Source organism: Orbicella faveolata, unplaced genomic scaffold, assembly GCF_042242905.1.
Source record: "Orbicella faveolata isolate gen_17 unplaced genomic scaffold, um_ofav_v1 contig_48, whole genome shotgun sequence".
NCBI lineage: Eukaryota > Metazoa > Cnidaria > Anthozoa > Scleractinia > Merulinidae > Orbicella > Orbicella faveolata.
Window position 1 is genome coordinate 9,317,844 of NW_028301578.1, and position 16,083 is coordinate 9,333,926.

Sequence of the window (16,083 nt, forward strand, 5' to 3'; positions counted from 1 at the left end):
CCTTTTTATGCTCTTGTCATTTACTATCTTTGTTCAGAGCCGACTAATCCATCCATCCATCCATCCATCTATCTATCCACCCATCTATTCACCCTATCTTATGTTATGCCTATCGTTCAATCGATCTCTTACCTTCTTAGAATCCTCGTTATCACTGTACACGTAGAATCGTAAGTAGATAAGGTCGCTTTTGGGGTCCGGTCTGCTGGAAAAAACTGTCGCTCTCTTTCTCCTTGGCCCGCCACAAGCAAATATGCTCCAGAGTGAAAAAGTCTCGGTTTTTATGCGAACACAGTCTTTTCCCACTGTAAACCAAGACTTGCACTGACTGTTTTTCTCCGATTTACTAGGCACTCTCTCCCAGCTTAATCGACCTGGTACAAACATTAGATGGACTATGATTTCCTGTTAACAACGATCAACTACAAGCCATGGTAATGTGGCTGTGCCCACGCCTAATCCCTATAACAATGCCTATGTCGTTGTATGGTGCCTAAACATAACTCATAACTTAAAACTTTTATGCCCCTATGTTTATACTTATGTCTACACCTATGCCTTTCCCTGTGCAAGTAATCTCTAGGTCTGCGTTTGGTATCAAGGGAGGTTATTCTCTTTGTGAGAGGTATCACTTCTCGTGTCTAATTAAGAAACGAAGACCCCCGGGGAAAAAACAAAAAAACAAACTACCATTACCTTCGAATTCAGCAGCCAAATTGCCACATCTGTAGACAGTTATCGCTTCCTTTTTAGCTTCCCTTAAGCAGAGGCAATGCGGAACGATAATTTCGACTGGCTTTGACAGCTGGATGTCATGAGGCCCGCATTCAACCACGGGAGAAATAAGAGTCTTATCGGGTGCTTCCGGGAAACCCTGTAACAATGGTGTGTCGTCTGAGAACACTCCAAAGAAGACCTGTTGGTTTATTCCAGCGGGAATCGCACCTCTAGGAACGATTATGCGTACGTTTGAGTCCAATGGTGCACTCAACTCTCCACCAGTACTAGTGAATGTGGCCTCTAATTTTGTAATGTATTTGGGAACTGACGTGGGAAGGTGACTGTGCAGAGTTTCGTTTTTGCAGCTTGGTGAATCCTGACCCGCATCATTTTCTATCTGAGAAAATAAAGAAAAAAGTAACCTCCTAACTAACTTTGGGCAAAATGTCATGATCAAGCCATGCGAAGGCTGATAAGGGTGTTTAGGCCTTATAGCTGGTAGATATATTAATGTATTCTTTTCTCGTGCACACAAATGATATCATACGTTCTACAACGGTGTTGTCTATATCGCACTCTACTGCAAGCTCTGGTTTATAGTCCGTCTCATTATTTCCCAATTTGAACCATACTTACCTTTTCATTTGTTGGTTTATTAATTTATACATGGTTGGTGTTTCGATACCTCACTAGACTACCATTCTGGGGTAGTTTTACACTTTGAAACGGAATAAAACACGTAAACGTGCTGGTTGCGTTTGATCACTCAGACAAGAAAGCCAGTTTACACCCGCTTTCAGTGTTACGTGCATAGCAACTATCTTTCGACATGGCCTACCTCAAAAATGTAAGCACAACTGACTTCTTTAGGGTCAAACTCGACTTTTAGTTATGAAAGATGGATTTATTTTACATCATACTAAGGCTATGTGTAGCAAGAAGTCATTCTGTGAGAGGTAAATCGACTGTTTTGAATGTTCACATCTTTCAAATATTAACTGAGCGGTAGCGGTCATATTCTACCTGAAGTCACTATTGAGAGCCGATTGACTACGCTAATATCGTTTGAATTATCCCGTAAATCGGTAGTCCACAATCTTCTTCATTCATTTGAACTCAGTAACTATCATATACTTGTCATTTGTTCCGCTAATAATCGGAAAAATTGCCAGTTTCACAGATAAACGATCTTTTAGCCGTTTACATAGCATGTCGAAAGATGGAATGTCGAGAAATAATCGAAAGATGTCGCCTATGCATGTAACACTGAAAGCGGGTGTAAATGGTTTCGCTCTAAGAATGCCCGTGATTTCGCTCTGAAACCAGACGACGGTCAAGGTTGAGCTTTTTATTATTATCATTATCATTATCATTATCATTATCATTATCATTATCATTATCATTATCATTATCATTATCATTATCATTATCATTATCATTATCATTATCATTATCATTATCATTATCATTATCATTATCATTATCATTATCATTATCATTATCATTATCATTATCATTATCATTATCATTATCATTATCATTATCATTATCATTATCATTATCATTATCATTATCATTATCATTATCATTATCATTATCATTATCATTATCATTATCATTATCATTATCATTATCATTATCATTATCATTATCATTATCATTATCATTATCATTATCATTATCATTATCATTATCATTATCATTATCATTATCATTATCATTATCATTATCATTATCATTATCATTATCATTATCATTATCATTATCATTATCATTATCATTATCATTATCATTATCATTATCATTATCATTATCATTATCATTATCATTATCATTATCATTATCATTATCATTATCATTATCATTATCATTATCATTATCATTATCATTATCATTATCATTATTATTATTATTATTATTATTTTGCATGGTACATTTTCTACAAGAAGACGAAGGTCAAGGATATTTGATACTTAACCTACCTGAACCAAGGTTTCACTCATTTTAAGGGAGAGAAGAGGAGACCTTGAAGAAAAAACTGGATCGGATGTCACTCTTTTATCACGGCTGCAAAAGTAATATATCAAGTACACCTAGTGAGAAAACGAATACTTGAATACACGAACCGGATTGGAAATAAGCCGTTATCTATATTTTATTAATTAACCAAGTGAAAGAGACATACTAATAAAGTAACCGTCATGAATCTTGACAGTACGGAATAACCCACGTCATCGGCCGTACAGAAGACCTCAATGGACATTTTCCAAGTACATTTCCAAGCAAGTTTGGCAAATTACTAAACTAACAGCAAGTCTAGTAAGACGTTTTAAATCAAAATCTCGTCACTATTCCGCTTCCCCACTCTGCTTTGCTGTCTTCCATTGTATTTCCATTATGCTACGCTATTCTGTGCCATGTTTTGCTATGCTTTACTACGCTACGCTGTGCTATACCGATGCTGCGCTATGCCATAGTACGTTATGTTAAGGTGATGCTACGTTTTATGCTGTTAAGCGTGCGCTAAGCTAATTTCTGCTATGGCATGCTATGTTATGTTCTTCTTTGCTAAGCTCTAGGTCAAGCTAATTTTTGCTTTGCTATTATATATTGTTCATATGGAAGAAGAACTTACAGATAGCGATTCCGCACGAAAACCATAACAATCAGAGCAATAATAATAACAATAAGGGTTACGAATCCTGCGACGGTGCCTGATGCCCTTTTAATTTGATTAGACCTCGCTGTTTTTCTTGTCTCTGTGATAAAATAATAAAAGCAAAATTATTTAAAAAATAATAGCAAGTCATAACAGGCGCGACAAACAGGGAGTGCAGAAATTCACGCTCAGCGTGATCGTGACGATACAACTGTATCTTGTACCTCTTGGGAACGTTTGCGGACAATAATTCAAAGCTTTGAATGACAGACTGTTCATAAAACAAAACCTTGAATAAGAAGTTTATGGGGTAGGGGGCCTAGGAGGTATTGACATACCCATAATTCGCCTATGCAAAATTAGAAAACAGCCCTAAGAAATTACGCGCGCTAACTGTTTAGAGCTGGGGATTGCTATGAGGTGATAGTTTATGAAGCCGAAAGCCGACTTAACTATCAACTCACAGAAATCTCGAGCGAAAAATCTAATTGTTTTAGTAGAATTTTAACTGAAATTAACGCAAATAATGGTTTTCAATTATCTTTTGACGTATTATTGAACTTTACGCTTTAACAAAATTGCACTTATTGAATTGTCCTTGGGATATTTGCAGTTGATTACGCGCGCGCACCCGTTTTTCAATAATTTCAAGTTTTTAAAGTCAAGAAACCGTTTATGTACGTCTGTCAGTCTTTTCAGGAATTTACTTATCAATTTACGTCTAAACTTTCTTCTAAAACTTCAGAAAAACGATGAAAACGTCGCATTTCATGAACGACCGACAGCCACTGCACTCTAATAAACAATTAGATTATGAGCTCGAGATTTCTATCACGCACAGAAATCGAGAGCGAATGATCTAATTGTTTTAATATAAATCTGCTAATCGTTCAAAATTCTAGTTACCTCCTCTACACAGACCCTTCAAAAACGCCAAGAAGCGGAAGTCATTTTGTTCACGAGGGCACACTGCTACGGCACTCACTATCTATCACAGATTATATAATAACCCAAATTATTCTCACGCTTTGATTGGTTCTCGCCTATAATCTATTAGAGGACAGACGCACAATTGACGTCATCATTTTAAAGTTTTTCCCCTCTGTGCTTTAAAATGGCGGAAAGTTTTGAGAATTTATTTAATATTTTATGTGACAAAGAGAAAGATAAGATCCAAAGTCGAGGCATTGAAGAGGTACGAGAAGCAGGAAGAGAAAAAAAGCCGTTTCCTTTTTAAGAAAATGACTCAGAAAAAATACTCGAGCAGTCTCAGTCGGCAGTCGAGCGAGGATCAACCAAACGCAAAATTTGTCGTCAGTTAACTTTAAGGTAAGAAACCATTGTTTTGTCTCGAATATAACAAGTCCAACAAACAAAATGTTTATGACATCAATTTATTTAAAAAATTCTTAAAATAATTGTTGACACAGATTGATGTCAGGAATGAAACATCAAAACATTGCTTTCTAAAATTAGTTAAGCTTAAAATAAACACATAACCTTGCTTTCCGACGCGAATTTTCTAGTCCGTTTCAGGGCACAGCAGAGAATAAAGTATCGCTCGCTACAGCTCACGGCCAACTGTATTGTAGCTATAAGGTATCTCCGACAATATATCAAACTGATTTGAGAATCTCCAACCACAAAGGACACAAACTTCCACCGTCACAAACGCTCCTTTCATTCAAAACTCGAATCGAACGGCCTCCAGTGTCGACCGAAACCACAAGTTTTCCGAGCGTATTTTTTCAACTCCTGCAATATTCAAGAAAACGGCCAAGCTTTCCGGCTAACAGGGCTGCTCTCACGACAAAAGCTGACTTGACTTTTCCAGCATCTTCTTTAAGATTTTGTAGATTTCGCAGTTCAATTCTGCTTTCGCTGTAACTTTTCAATTTCACTCAACGATAAGCGATCGGTCGATTCAAGTGTGACTGGACCAATCACGATTATTTGTTACGCATAGCAACCAATGAGTTATGTTGAAAGATTTTGAAATTAAAAAAAAAAAGCTTTTTCTGTAGTAGTTTGTTTCTTTATTATGTAAAACAAATAGATTCCATGTTGCCGTGCGTCTGTTCAGTAATAGATCACAGAGACGTCAAAATGTGGTAAGAACATCAGTGACACACTCGGCTATCACCTCGTGAGCCACTTTTTTTGTTCTTACCACATTTTGACGTCATCTCTGATCTATTACTGAACAGACGCACGGCATTATGGAATCTATTTGTTAAATAGATAGTGAGTAGCGTAGCCAATCAGAGAACGGCAATCGTGATGGAACGCTAGTAGATTTATACTAATGGCTGATAGTATACGAGTAGCTTAGCCAATCAGATTTCAGCATTTACATTAGTACACTAGTAGAATTCCACTAAAGATCAATAGAAGCACAGGACTAGCACGAGCTGTTAACGTAATGATGGCGCGAGCAAAGATAATTTACACTATGATGATCAAAGTAAACAAGTGTTTATTATTATTATTATTATTATTATTATTAAACACTCCTTTTATTATTATTATTATTATTATTATTATTATTTTCGTCGCTGTGTTCTCGAGTTATAGAAACACTCGTGAAAGTTTGGGGGAGCTCAAAAAAAGCTGTAGAAACATTCGCCTGCGGCTTCTGCTCCCACAGGATTTTTCGTTCTCCCAAACTTCCACTCGTGTTCCTTTTACTCGATAGAAACACGGTACATGTTTCCTATTTCTTAAATAATACATAACTCAATGTACTACTCCCCATCGTCAGAAAATAATACTGAATGCACATTATTTTTTTGCAGAAGAAACCCGACACTTGCTGTCCCGTACCTCTAAACAAACACATGCTTACCCATACGGCACTTATTTTATAAGTACCGTATGTCTATTGGTGTTGCTTTTTTTTTTTACCAGTGTCCCCAATGTCTATGTAGGCTTCAGAGGATTTGCTTCTTACCATGACAGAAAAGTGGAAACTAGCTATGGATAAAGGTTTATCTGTTGGACCTATCTTTATTGACTTCCAGAAAGCATTTGACACTGTGTCACATGAAATTCTACCCTTAAACCTAAATGCAGTTGGTATCTCTGGCCTGAAGTAAACAACCAAAGATCTGCTCTTCTCCCTATTAAATTTGGTGTCCCTCAAGGATCCTTACTTGGCCCAAGACTGTTCACTATCTACTATTACTATCAAGATGGCTCCATCTTGATGTATGCTGATGACACCACAATTTATACAATTGGCTCAAGTGTTGACCAAGTCATCTTATCTCTAAACGGCCTTATGGCACAGATATCTATGTGGAGCACTTTAAATAAATTGACAATCCACCCTGTAAAAACTGAAGCTATGATTAAAAAAAAAACGACAGTTTTTTGGTCCTTCGCAGCAATTACACTTTGGCTCTGGCTTTGTGAAATTTGTTAATTCTACCACTTGCCTAGGTGTTACGATTGATAAAAATCTCTCTTGGCATGCCCATGTAGATATAGTTAAGACCTCTTTTTCCAAAAAAGTCCACTGGAAAAGTTGAAAATTTACATGGGCATGTCAATTTTAATTTACAGTATGTAAATCTTGATTTACATTCTTTAGTAAATTACAATTTACATGTTAGGGTTTTGTAAAATAAAATTACAGGAAATTTACAGCTTTTAGTACAACATGTAAATGTTCTGTAAATAATGATTTACATTGTCTTTGTCTGCAATGATCATTTGAAGAACATGTAAAAACCTGTAAAATGTTTTACGCACTTTTACAGTATCTGCCTTTGTAAAAAACATGTAAATTGCTTTGCTAAACCATGTGAGAAACGTGTAAATAATTCAAGCGAATGCTGTAAAAAGTCTGGAAATGCTATGTTTGTAACCCAGTGAAAACCATGTAAATGAAAAAAGGGGGCCTGAAAGAAACATGTAAAAGCCATGTAAATGAAAAAAGGGGGCCTGTAAGAAACATGTTAAAGTCGTGTAAATGAAAAAAGGGGACCTGTAAGAACATCATGTAAAAACCATGTAAATGAAAAAAGGGGGCGTGTAAGAAACATGTAAAAGCCATGTAAATGAAAAAAGGGGGCCTGTAAGAAACATGTAAAAAGCATGTAAATGAAAAAAGGGGGTCTGTAAGAAACACGTAAAAACAATGCAAATGAAAGAAAGAGAGCCTGTAAGAAACATGTAAAAACCATGTAAATGGGAAACTTAGAAGTTGCACGGGTGCGGTGGGGGGCTGTAAATAGCCTGTTAAAAACATGTAAATTAAAAAGGGGGACCTTGCAAAGGCTGTGAAAACAATTTAAATGAGATAATGAGTGCTTTTCGAAAAAGTGTAAAGACCATGTTAATGTAAAATGGAGACTCTTAGAAAAAAAAAGATCTAAATTTAAGAGAAGGCCTGCCTAAACCCTGCAAAAACCCTGTAATGGAAAAAAGGGCTTATTTAATATAACTCTGGTGTAACGGTTCAATCAACGGAGACCGTTCAAATGATGCAAATTCCAAGTTACCGACAGGTTTGCGATCCTCCTGTAAACGGTTGGTTGGATTTTGCAAAGAAATAAATGAAAAGTTACCCAGGCCAGGGTAAACTTGGGGGGGGGGGGGGGGGGGAGAGAGAGGAAGGGTTGTCTCGGGTAACCGAGAACATATAAATGGCACCTTTCAAAGGCCCGTAAAGTTAAAATGTAACACCGCCGTGAAGCTCCGTAAACCTACCTACCATTAAGGTGCCTTTTGCGTCGAAGCATTTGAACTTCTTTTAAGTCCAAGTGTGTGCTATAGTGTGCTTTAAATTGAAGTTGGGTTAGAAGGTATGCACCAAACTAAATCGCTAAATTGATCGACACCTCAATAAGCTGTCTTCTTGTGAACTTTCCGCGCATCCACAACGACAAAATAAAACTAGAATTGTTACCGCACATGCAGGCGTCCCAAGCTTACGTCTCTAGAAAAGAGAAAAATTAATTCTCGGACACGTACGTGTTTATTCATGAAGGACCATGAAAGCGTCACGTGTTGTGTGAGTTCAAAACGGAAAGAGCCTTGGTGACCGAGTTTGAACTGACGCGGAGTTAGGTTAGGCAGGGAACCATAAGGGACACCCAGCGACCGTTTTCTCTCGAATGCTTTTAAACGCTGTTTTAGGCTATCTGGTGTACTTTCAAAGCTCTGTAGGCTAATTTTAGGTTGCGCAAAAAAAAAAAAAAAGTATCTGTTCGGTTATTCTAGAGGAGCTTGAGTATTCTCGAACTTATTAGGGCTTTTTTGTCCATTTCCCGAAAACGTTAGGTCTTATCGCCTTTCCGAAAATGATAGCTGACTTTTTTTCGGTACCCAAAATGACATTTTTAACAATCCGAAAACAACAGACATTAAATTTCTCATATCGCGAAAGTTCGAGGTCACAATTGTGCCCCTGAACCGTTGACAATGAATGAAATATCATCGATTTAGAGCGTTAAATATTTCCAATCATGAACATTCTACAAGTAAGATTAATACAGCTAAGTCTGCCCTTGCATGTTCACTGCTTTTTTTGGTTTTTGTTTTTGGTGATTTCTACCGTTTTGTGCTTTCATTGCCATCACTGTTATCCCAGTCCTTTATAAAAGCATACCAGCCTTGTGAGTGCCCGATCTCCAACAAGCAGCAATCAGCGGTCTTCATGTTAGGTACCAGGTTCTCTCGGTTCTCCTGCCATGTTTGGCAGTTCGTTGGAACTTGCATCGAACTCGAGCTCTGTTTTAGCGGGCCAAAATCCACTCTACCTTCGCTTCGTCACCGTGCACGGTTTCAAGGCAAAGTTTCCGTTACCCAGAAGCTGAAAATAGCGATTACAGGCAACAACAACAACAACAGGTAAGCAAGTTTTGCATAAATTGAACGAGTAGAGTAAAGTAACGTCAAGATACGTATACATTTCGTTTTGCCTTTGGTTGTGAATGTGTCATTATCAAGGAGAAGTTACATTGCTTGTGGTATCGACTTTGGTGATGTTTGCCTGCCGTGCATAAAGAGCTTTATTATCTGTTATTATCTGTTCTCGGTAACTGAGTAAGAGCATGCGACATTTGTTATTGGCTTATATGCACCTTATGATTCCTTCTGATGCATGCTCTTGTAAGGTTATGTTGCCCTCAGATGTGAATGCTAGTAAGCTAAAATGTGATATGCCATCTTCAGCAGAGAAATTTCTGTTATGCTAGTGTAAGTATTCTGAAGTTACTCAAGTGTCTACAGTTGTACCTACATGCAAGTTACAATATGCTGTTATACAAAACTGTACATGGACATTGCACCCACTGGTGCTGATAGTAAGTTAAATGTTGTGGAATTTTCTTTCACAAAAAAAAAAAAAAAAAAAAAACACTATGATACTTTATAAAGAGGTATACATGTACCTCAAACTGTCATGAAAACTACACAGGACTTGAAAAAAAAGGAAGAGTAACTTGCCCAGGCAGGAAAATCTACTTGTTTTGGACGACACAGTATAGTCAATCGATTATTTCATAACAATCAATAGAAATTAGTCAATGAAAGAAATCAATAAAAGGATTTGTCATGAGTAATCGATTGTGATCAAATTTTCAATAAGCATTATCAATTTTGCTGATACTAGCTTATCTTTTAAGCAACATTAATAAGGAAGAAATGAACAAAAGATATAAAGTGAAATATGGAATCATGAATACAATTGCATAAAAACAACATTGTATCTTGTAAACAGAATATTTTGCTGGCATACATGTATCGGGGACTATGTTTTGGGGGGTCTTTGGTAGTGCCTTTGAAATCTACATAAAAAGAGTTACAATCAAACATTGTGTTGAGGGACACAATTATTCTACAGTTTATGTGAACTAACAAAGAGAGATCAACTTTCAATTGATTCTCTAATGACTGATAAATTAGGTAAAATCAAATCGATAACTTGAAACTTCTGTATCCTGTGAGTATGAATTTCTTTCAATTGATAGCACTGATAACACTTACATTAATTTCAATTTATTGACTTATATCAATTTATGGATCGATTTCAATCGATTGCCTTACCCTGGGATGACCAGACAGCACTTTAGAGCCCTGTTACAGCTGTATATTTTACTTGTACGAAATTGGGCTCTTATCAAATACATGTAGGTTTCATGTGTCATGCATCTGTTCATGCATCTGTAGCAGGGCAGGAAAAAAAATTGTAAGTCACTTGCCCAGTGGGCCAGTCAATTTCAGTTTTCACTTGCCCCCACTTAAATATTAGTTGCCAGTGTAGTGGCCGGTAAGGAAATCAGAGGACAAATGCGAATGAAGTACGCTTGGATTCCTAACTAATTCTTGCTTTCAACCTAATAATTAACTAATCTTTAGGTCTTAAGTTTTGAAATGGAATGACTGGAAATTATCATTTACCAAGTTGGCATTTTTAGTCAGACTCACAAGACTACTGAGGCTACATTGTAATTTCACTTGCCCACGGGGCCACTGAACTTCTATTTTCACTTGCCCAAGAGCAAAATTTACTTGGCTGAGGAAATCAGACCTGGGTTTTTTCCTGCCTTGAGTAGATCACAGATAACATCAAAATGTGGTAAAAACAAAAAATATTCACATAAGCCATTACCAGAGTGTGTCACAGAATCTGTGAATTTTTCAGGCATGTGTCACTGATGTTCTTACCACATTTTGATGTCTTCTGTGATCTATTACTGAACAGATGCACGACAACAAAGAATCTATCTGCTTCGTAATACATAACAAAGAAACAAAAACAAACATTTATGGCATCATCTGTACCTTTGTCCACCAATAGAGCATAAGTGCACGTAAGAAACAATCAAATTGTGCCTGCAAATAACTTGACTTATTATTTAAACATTGTTTGATAGGAGTTTGATTTATTGTGCACGAATATTACAATGTAGAAGATAGTGAATATTGAATATTTGCTGTCACAGATTTTGAGTTTAGTTCTTCTACATCCTCTGACATTCAGTTTTTGTCACACAGTAGCTACAGATGTAGATGTAAGATCTGTTTGATTGATTAATATTCAGGGCTTAAAATAATGGCCGGTCAACAGGCAATGTCTGGCCAGAATGGTGACTTGACCGGCCAAAAACTTCACTTGCCGGTCATGTTGACCAGTCATGTCATGTTGAGACAGTCACGTTGTTCATTCTTGAATAAACAATCAAATCCCCAGCTGTAAATCTGAGAGTTTTAATCTCTTTTTTATTATGACCTCTAACGAAACAATACACCAATGCATACATGTATCTGTTCGAACGGCTAAAGACCATTTGCTTGCTGTATGTCATGCGTTCAAGATCGATAGGAATGCCATTCGAGTGACTGGGGTTAAATTCGTTCAGAAAAATATTAAGCCAATTTTTAAATGGTCTAGCAGTGACCGGAACAAACAAACTATATTGTGGGTTTAATTTGGCTCACATTACGTGTACTTGATTTTTTCGTAAATATCTTGACCGGTCAGAAACGAGAGGTGACCGAGCTAAAATTACTTTGGCCGGTCAACATGACCGGCTACAGTCCGACTTCAAAGGTCACAGTATAAATTGGAATGATAAGAAACAAAATAATAACTCCAGTGTAATATTCGCTGATTGATATCATATACAGAATTTGCTGATTCATACTCAGACATAACTTATCTGATTTAACGAAATGTTTTATGTTACTTGTAGGATGAAGTAAAATTGAGAGTGGTCAATACATGCATACTCCTTGGCATTGATGCTTGATCAGGAAAAAATCAGCCACTGAGAATTCTACAGTAATTATGACTCTATAAGGGGTCCAAGGCCCATTTCTTGAAGGCCCTGGAAACGTTTCGGACCCACAAAGCCATCTTTAATTGAGCTGTGTCTAAAAACTAAGAGCTGTATATGCCTGAAACTTCTTGTGTGAAGGAAACCTCTGTTCATATTGAGAATAAGCGAATAAAACAGCTCTGTAAGCATAAGATTTCAGATTTTGGTATGGCTTTCTGGGTGCGAAAACTTTTTGGGACCTTTGAGAAATGGGCCACTGGTGCATTACAGTCTAACATGGTGACCTTCAACACTTCGATATGCTCTGGCAGCTTTCTGGTATAAATTCAACCACTTTAAGCATTATTTTTAATGCTTTGAAGTATCACCTACTCTGTACCTGTGTTGGTGACTTAGCATTAAAGTTAAATATCATAGATTGCTAGGTTGATACTTATTGTTCAATACAGCAGCTATAAGATTTCATCATAAAAAGCAAAGGCTATGTTTACATACATGTAGTACCACAACAATAATTTATTAACTTATGATATGTTATGGGAACTATGGTACTAGATAGGCCTTTCAATTTCAACAGGCTCCTATGAATGTTTTTTTTTACAGTTCAGTTTTTTTATCACAAAAAGAAAAAGTAAAATTTTGAATATTGTTTACAGTGAATGTTTTGTCAGGGGTCCAAAATGCTTGTACTGGTTGGATTCCGTACAGTTTTGGAAAAAGAAAGAAACTGTGACTTTGTAAACATAGCCTAAAGATGTCAGAAGCCTTGTTTTATGTTATGAAATGTAGTATTCCTTTGGCATGAATGTTTTTATGATGAATTTAAAATGTCAAACTCTATCTTGTGGTAAATGTTTTTTCTCCCTATTTTCTTTTATTTCAAAAGAACAATTCACTTTATGAAAAAAGTTGATCAATACTTCACACTTACATTGCAGTAATTTTCATAATAAGGTAAAGGTAAAGTCTGCATACGAGCCATGTGGCCCAACAAGCTGGAGCGTATCCCACTTTCTGTAGCAGGAAGTGACTAAGACTATTTCTACTCCCCCTGGATGAGATGCCAGTCCATTGCAGGGTTACCCCAGCATTAAATTCGCTGGTACCCATTTATACACCTAGGTGGAGAGGCACTGTGAGTAAAGTGTGTTGCCCAACAACACAACAGAATGTACCCGCCTAGAGCTTGAACCCTGACCGCTTGATCAGGAATTGAGCGCACCACATGTAACTATGAGGCCAATGTGCCTCCCACATTTTTCATAATAATTATTAAGGCTAATTTAATCCTACATTAATTACTTAGTAAGAAAAAAAAACGGTTTATTCATTCATTTTATGACAAAGGTGTTATCATTCTGTTACATTTGACTTTGTGAATTTAGTATATATTTAAGACAGGTATCCATTTGCAAACAATTTTAATTTAGTAATACACCTAAATTGCAAAATTTTTACTAGTTGTAGCTGACAACAGTATGCTTCTTAATCATTTTATTATTTATGAATTAAATAGAGCTGAATATGACATGGTTTTGCACAATCTTGAAAAGGTCTTGAATGTTAGTAGTCTTCTTGAAAAGTGCTTGAATTCGGTTAAAGGAGCTCAGTCATGGTATTTTAAAATATTTTGGCCATGCACAAAATTACAGTTAAGTCGTCTTGTTATGGATAGAAAGAAAAGAAAACATGTTTTATTTGTTGCAATGTATACATTGTAAACCTTATTCATGGCATATAAAAACTATTTGAATTTTACTGAGTTTGTTCTGATTGCAATAAATTTCTGACTGTCTAAATTTACATATTTTCTACTATTATAATTAAGGTCAACAGATTTGATTGCAATAAAACAGTACATTCCATGCATTTTTCTTCAAGTTATTATTTACAAGTTATTTATCGTACAGGGTTTCTGCCTCCCTTTTTTGATTTCCATGTTATTTACAGGCTCCCTGTTTCCATTTCCAGGTTATTTACAGGCTCCCTTTTTTGATTTACATGTTATTTACAGGCTCCCTTTTTCGATTTACATGTTATTTACAGGCTCCCTTTTTCGATTTACATGTTATTTACACGCGCTCTTCTTCGATTTACATGTTATTTACAGGCTCCCTTTTTCGATTTACATGTTCTTTATGGGCTCTTTTTTGATTTACATGTTATTTACAGACTCCCTTTTTCGATTTACATGTTATTTACTGGCTCCCTTTTTTGATTTACATGTTATTTACAGGCTCTATTTTTTGATTTACACGTTATTTACAGGCTCCTGTTTTCATTTCCATGTTATTTACGGCCTCCCTTTTTTATTTACATGTTTACAGCCTCCCCTTTTTTATTTACATGTTATTTGCTGTATTATGGCAGCCTCCCTGTATTAAATTTACATGTTATTTACAGGTTTCCAGGTTGAATCACAAGAAATTTACAGGCTATTTACAGTATTTGCAGGAACAGTTCACATGTTATTTACATGATCTTAGCCCTTTGCTTTGAAACATTTACAGTGTTTTCTTCATCATTTACATGTTTCACTTGAAATATTTACATGTTTTTTTTACATGAAACCTCCAAAACATGTAAAATGGGGAAAAATCATGTAAATTATTCTTTACAGTCTCTTTTTGATTATTTACATGTTAATTACATGTTATTTACATACTCTGTAAATTTTCAACTTTTCCAGTGGTCGGTGCTTTAAGAAGAATGTTGTATTTACCCAAGTCAGTTCTAGTAGAAATATACTTTAAAACAATTATACCTAGTGTGACCTACGGATTATCAATATGGGGAAATTGTTCCCAATCATTACTTAACGAATTAGATCATATTCATGCCCGAGCATGCCGAATTATTAATCATCTTCCGTCTTCATTAGAAGGTAGTTTATGCCTGTCTCAATGTAGGTGGCTTCCTATTAACTATTTATATAAGAGACGCATATGACTTAAGATGCATCAAGTCTTCACAGGGTCTGCTCCTATACAAATTTTAGATTTCTTTTCTAAATCAAAAAGATCTAAAAGACTCAGTAACCAATTTAATATTATTAGGGTGAAAACAGAATTAGGAAGAAGTTCCTTACAATACAGGGGACCAACTATTTGGAATTTTCTGAATAGAATAGTCAAATTTTCTAATATTAGTAAAGAAGGCTTTAAATCAATTTTAGGAAAATGTTCTAAAGACATCCTCCAATTTTCTTTTAATAAAGAAGCCATTTTGATTTCAAACAAGACATAATTTTATTTATTATTAAGTTAATAAGGTATTTTAATTCGAATTATTGTTTTATTTTTATCTTAGTTATTTTACTATTATAAGCAGGTCCACATCAGCATTTTGGCTGCCGATTCAATATTGTTCATTCAATCTTGTAATTATAAACCTGCTCAAACAAATAAAGGATTGATTGATTGATTGATTGACACATTGACACTTAAATAAAGGTTTTCTTCACTCACTCACTCATTCACACACTCACATGTTTAGTATGCAAAGAAAATTGCATAGAGCATGAACAACATTTCTTGATGTATTGTCGGGGGTATATCACATTAAGACGTGAGCTGCACTCACATATTGCAAACGCTGACACCCATTACCCCAGTTTAAGTGATAACGAAAAGACAAAATATTTACTTAGAGCAGAAAACACGGGTACATCTAGAGTTTATAGGAAAATGTATCCATCCAATGTTTCAAAAAAGGAAGGAGATTCTTGGTTCACAAATGTAATGAACGCTATGAATTATTTTAATTAATTGTATAACGATATGGTAAATGTTATTTTGTATTTTTGTTAGTTAATGTTCAAACCTTTGTTGTATTTTGACCAATACCTCCCTTTGGAGAGTAAGGCACAATAAAGAGTAATATATAGATTTAACCAAGCCTAAACGCGGAGCTCCC

General features: G+C 35.8%; 1 protein-coding gene and 1 pseudogene across 4 annotated transcripts in view; one reads left to right on the forward strand and one right to left on the reverse strand.

Moving 5' to 3' along the window:
• Nucleotides 1-16,083, forward strand: part of LOC149096434 (adenosine receptor A3-like) — a 319,741-nt pseudogene that overhangs the window by 60,903 nt on the left and 242,755 nt on the right. The gene's annotated exons all lie outside the window — the stretch shown is intronic.
• Nucleotides 1-16,083, reverse strand: part of LOC110048947 (uncharacterized) — a 28,643-nt gene that overhangs the window by 4,878 nt on the left and 7,682 nt on the right. For all 3 annotated transcript variants that reach the window (XM_089280668.1, XM_089280667.1, XM_089280666.1), the window contains exons 4-7: nucleotides 3,356-3,479; nucleotides 2,703-2,787; nucleotides 697-1,117; nucleotides 133-374 (exon numbers count right to left, since the gene is read on the reverse strand). In XM_089280668.1, the coding sequence (XP_089136794.1) occupies nucleotides 133-374; nucleotides 697-1,117; nucleotides 2,703-2,787; nucleotides 3,356-3,479 (872 nt within the window). The remainder of the gene's footprint in view (nucleotides 1-132; nucleotides 375-696; nucleotides 1,118-2,702; nucleotides 2,788-3,355; nucleotides 3,480-16,083) is intronic.